The sequence below is a fragment of the Oryx dammah genome, unplaced genomic scaffold (genome assembly GCF_014754425.2).
Source record: "Oryx dammah isolate SB20612 unplaced genomic scaffold, SCBI_Odam_1.1 HiC_scaffold_9, whole genome shotgun sequence".
In the NCBI taxonomy this organism is placed as follows: domain Eukaryota; kingdom Metazoa; phylum Chordata; class Mammalia; order Artiodactyla; family Bovidae; genus Oryx; species Oryx dammah.
In genome coordinates this window covers 9,003,015-9,006,990 of record NW_024070193.1, presented here as the reverse complement: position 1 = coordinate 9,006,990, position 3,976 = coordinate 9,003,015, and the positions used below count along the sequence as shown (strand labels likewise).

Genomic DNA, 3,976 nt, shown 5'->3' with positions numbered 1-3,976 from the left:
TACAGGATAAACCCAAGGAAAAACACACCAAGAAACATACTAATCAAACTAACAAAGACTAAACACAAGGAAAGAATATTAAAGGCAGCAAGGGAGAAGCAACAACTAACATACAAGGGAAACCCCATACACTTAACAGCCGATCTTCCAGCAGAAACTGTGCAGGCCAGAAGGGAATGGCAGGACATATTTAAAGTACTGAAAGGAAAAAAAATCTACAACCAAGATTACTGTAGGCAAGATTACGACAAGGATCTCTTTCAAAATTGATGGAGAAATAAAAAGTTTTTCAGACAAGCAAAAGTTCAAATACAGTACCACCAAACCAACTTTACAACAAATGTTAAAGGGACTTATATAGTCAAGAAATACAAGAGAAGAAAAAAAATCTACAAAATCAACCCCAAACAATTAAGAAAATGGCAATAAGAACATATATATCAATAATTACTTTATTTTTTTATTTTTTAATTTTTATTTTTACTTTATTTTACTTTACAATACTGTATTACTTTAAATGTAAATGGATTAAATACTCCAACCAAAAGACACAGACTGGCTGAATGGATTAAAAAAACAAAACCCATATATATGCTGTCTACAAGAAACCCACTTCAGACCTAAAGACACATATAGACTGAAAGTGAGAGGATGGAAAAATATATTCCATGCAAATGGGAAGCAAAAGAAAGCTGGAGTAGCAATCCTCATATCAAAAACTGCTGCTGCTGCTGCTAAGTCACTTCAGTCATGTCTGACTCTGTGCGACCCCATAGACAGCAGCCCACCGGACTCCCCCATCCCTGGGATTCTCCAGGCAAGAATACTGGAGTGGGTTGCCATTTCCTTCTCCAGTGCATGAAAGTGAAAAGTGAAAGTGAAGTCGCTCAGTCGTGTCCGACTCCTAGTGACCCCATGGACTGCAGGCCACCAGGCTCCTCCGTCCATTGGAGTTTCCAGGCAGAGTACTGGGGTGGGGTGCCATTGCCTTCCCCACATATCAAACACAATAGACCTTTTTTTTTTTTTTTTTCAGAACGAGGGCTGGTTTTATTTTCCAACAGAATCTTCTTCAATAAAAAACAAAGATAAAACACATCTCAACCCTGCGATCTGCCAGCATGCCTTGTTTCTACAAGATGCATGCTAGTCCGTAAGACTAAGTAGCAAAGAGTCTTTAGGAGCATTTGATTGGGAGAAATAGAAAAAGCAGATCTTAGGGAAGCCTGGGCAAGGCCCACAGCTGAGACTCATCCCCAAACACTAGAGGAGTCCTTGTCTTTTCAGATCCTCGTACGTCTTCTTATTCACAACATTCCCACTGGAGTCTTCATACTCTTCCTCAGTGTCAGGCTGCCATCGTTCCGACGCCTTCTGCAGTTTCAGCTTGGCCCACAAGGAGACCGCGTCTTCAATCTGTGTCACATTAGCAAAGTGGGCAGTATTTGGGATACCCAAACACCTCATGCCGTGAGCATGGCGCCATTCAGCAAAGTGCCGCTGGAAGGCCTTAGGACCTCGGTAGGTATAGTTTCCACAAATCTCACAGTTATAGTTGATATTTAGGCCATGAAGCTTATACAACCAGTAAGGAATGGGTTTGCCGTCCCAGCCCAGGGGCAGGTTTTTGGGGTTGTAAATGATCTCATTCTCTTCATCTTCGCTTTCACTCTCACTGATCTGCTCTTCCTCTTCCTCTTCCCGCTCTTCTCCAGTTCTTGCCTGCTTGCGTTGTACATTTTCATGAGTTAGATGGCGCTGCTCCCCAAGAATCTCTACATATTCGTATATCTGGGCTTCAAGGAAAGCAAAGTCTTTGTTCCTCTCAGTGTCTCGCTTGGTGCCCTTTGTCTTGGGATTTTTGGCAAACAGGGAGGTGTCGAGTGACTCCAGGGACTTTCCTTTGGTGCTGAATAGCCTCTGGGCTCGCTCTTCTAGGGTCCCGCCACACTTCAGGCCTAAAGCTAGGAGTACAGATTTCAATCTGTCCAGACCCAGGGAAGCCAACTCCTCCCAGGAGGAGAATGCAGAGAGGTCAAGATGGGCTCCAGCATGGGTCAGGGCACTGCTTGTCTCTTTCGGCCATCCAGGAAAAGTACCATTCTCCTACTTCTTCTCAAACTCGTTCTGAATTTTTCCAAAAAGTTCATTCTGATCTTGGAGAGGCTTCACTCTATCTGTGTAATCCTGAAGGTATTCAAGCAGCATCTCCAGATATCTCTTGTATTCAGCATTCTTCCTTTCTTTAGGAATGTCAAATAACTGGTCAAAGATGGACAGGTAAGTGATATAATCCAGCTTCTCAGAGGCCTTCAGGTTAATGTATTTGAGGTAACAGTCACGAAGATCCAGGTAACAACCATATCCCTCTTCATCTGTGAACTCCACCAAATTTTGTGCTTCTTCACTTGGATTCTCTCGCGCCTTTAGGAGTTCCTCAAATTCCACTGACATTGGAACACAGATCTCATTTGGGTGCTTCTGGTGGAATTCCTTTATTTGTTTGAGTCTATTATAGAATTCAGCAAACTCATTGGGTCCTGAAATGTCATTGAGCTCCTCTTTTCGTAAGCCATCCTTGTCGTCATACAAATCCCTCAGATTCCCACTGACTTCCATATACCTATCTTGCATGGCCCGTGTGCGGTGGTCAGAATTGATCTGGTCCCGGAGCATGGACTTCTTAGTGAGCATCTCTTTGGCCATGACATCCATAAGCCGTTCCTTCTCCTCATGATAGCGCCGCTGCTGCTCCAGAATCGTCTCCATCTTCCCTCCTCCTCCTCCTCCCCCGCCGCCGCAGTCGCTGCCGCCCCAGCTCAAGCCGGACCACCAACACGACCGGAAACAACCCCTCCACAATAGACCTTAAAATAAAGATTTCAAGAGATAAGGACACTACATAATGATCAAGGGATCAATCCAAGAGGAAGACATAACAACTGTAAATATCTATGCACTCAACATAGGAGCACCTCAATACATAAGACAAACACTAACAGACATAAAAGGAGAAACTGACAGTAACACAATAATATTAGGAGACTTTAACACCCCATGCAGTTCAGGAAGCAACAGTTAGAACTGGACATGGAACAACAGACTGGTTCCAAATAGGAATAGGAGTACGTCAAGGCTGTATATTGTTACCCTGCTTGTTTAACTTATATGCAGAGTACATCATGAGAAACACTGGACTGGAAGAAACACAAGCTGGAATCAAGATTGCCGGGAGAAATATCAATAACCTCAGATATGCAGATGACACACCCTTATGGCAGAAAGTGAAGAGGAACTAAAAAACCTCTTGATGAAAGTGAAAGGGGAGAGTGAAAAAGTTGGCTTAAAGCTCAACATTCAGAAAACGATCATGGCATGTGGTCCCATCACTTCATGGGAAATAGATGGGGAAACAATGGAAACAGTGTCAGACTTTCTTTTTTTGGGCTCCAAAATCACTGCAGATGGTGACTGCAGCCATGAAATTAAAAGACGCTTACTCCTTGGAAGAAAAGTTATGACCAACCTAGATAGTATATTCAAAAGCAGAGACATTACTTTGCCAACTAAGGTCCGTCTAGTCAAGGCTATGGTTTTTCCTGTGGTCATATATGGATGTGAGAGTTGGATTGTGAAGAAGGCTGAGTGCTGAAGAATTGATGCTTTTGAACTGTGGTGTTGGAGAAGACTCTTGAGAGTCCCTTGGACTGCAAGGAGATCCAACCAGTCCATTTTGAAGGAGATCAGCCCTGGGATTTCTTTGGAAGGAATGATGCTAAAGCTGAAACTCCAGTACTTTGGCCACCTCATGCGAAGAGTTGACTCATTGGAAACGTCTCTGATGCTAGGAGGGATTGGGGGCAGGAGGAGAAGGGGACAACCAAGGATGAGATGGCTGGATGGCATCACGGACTCGATGGACGTGAGTCTGAATGAACTCCGGGAGTTGATGATGGACAGGGAGGCCTGGCATGCT

The 3,976-nt window shown here is 43.8% G+C and overlaps 1 protein-coding gene across 1 annotated transcript; it reads right to left on the bottom strand.

Annotated features, from left to right (window-relative positions):
* Positions 1–1,060: 1,060 nt before the first annotated feature.
* Positions 1,061–2,850, bottom strand: LOC120868211 (splicing factor 3A subunit 3-like). The gene has a single exon (XM_040246905.1). It carries the CDS (start codon positions 2,767–2,769, stop codon positions 2,107–2,109), a length of 663 nt encoding a protein of 220 aa, XP_040102839.1. The 5' UTR covers positions 2,770–2,850; the 3' UTR covers positions 1,061–2,106.
* Between the last annotated feature and the right edge of the window lie 1,126 nt (positions 2,851–3,976).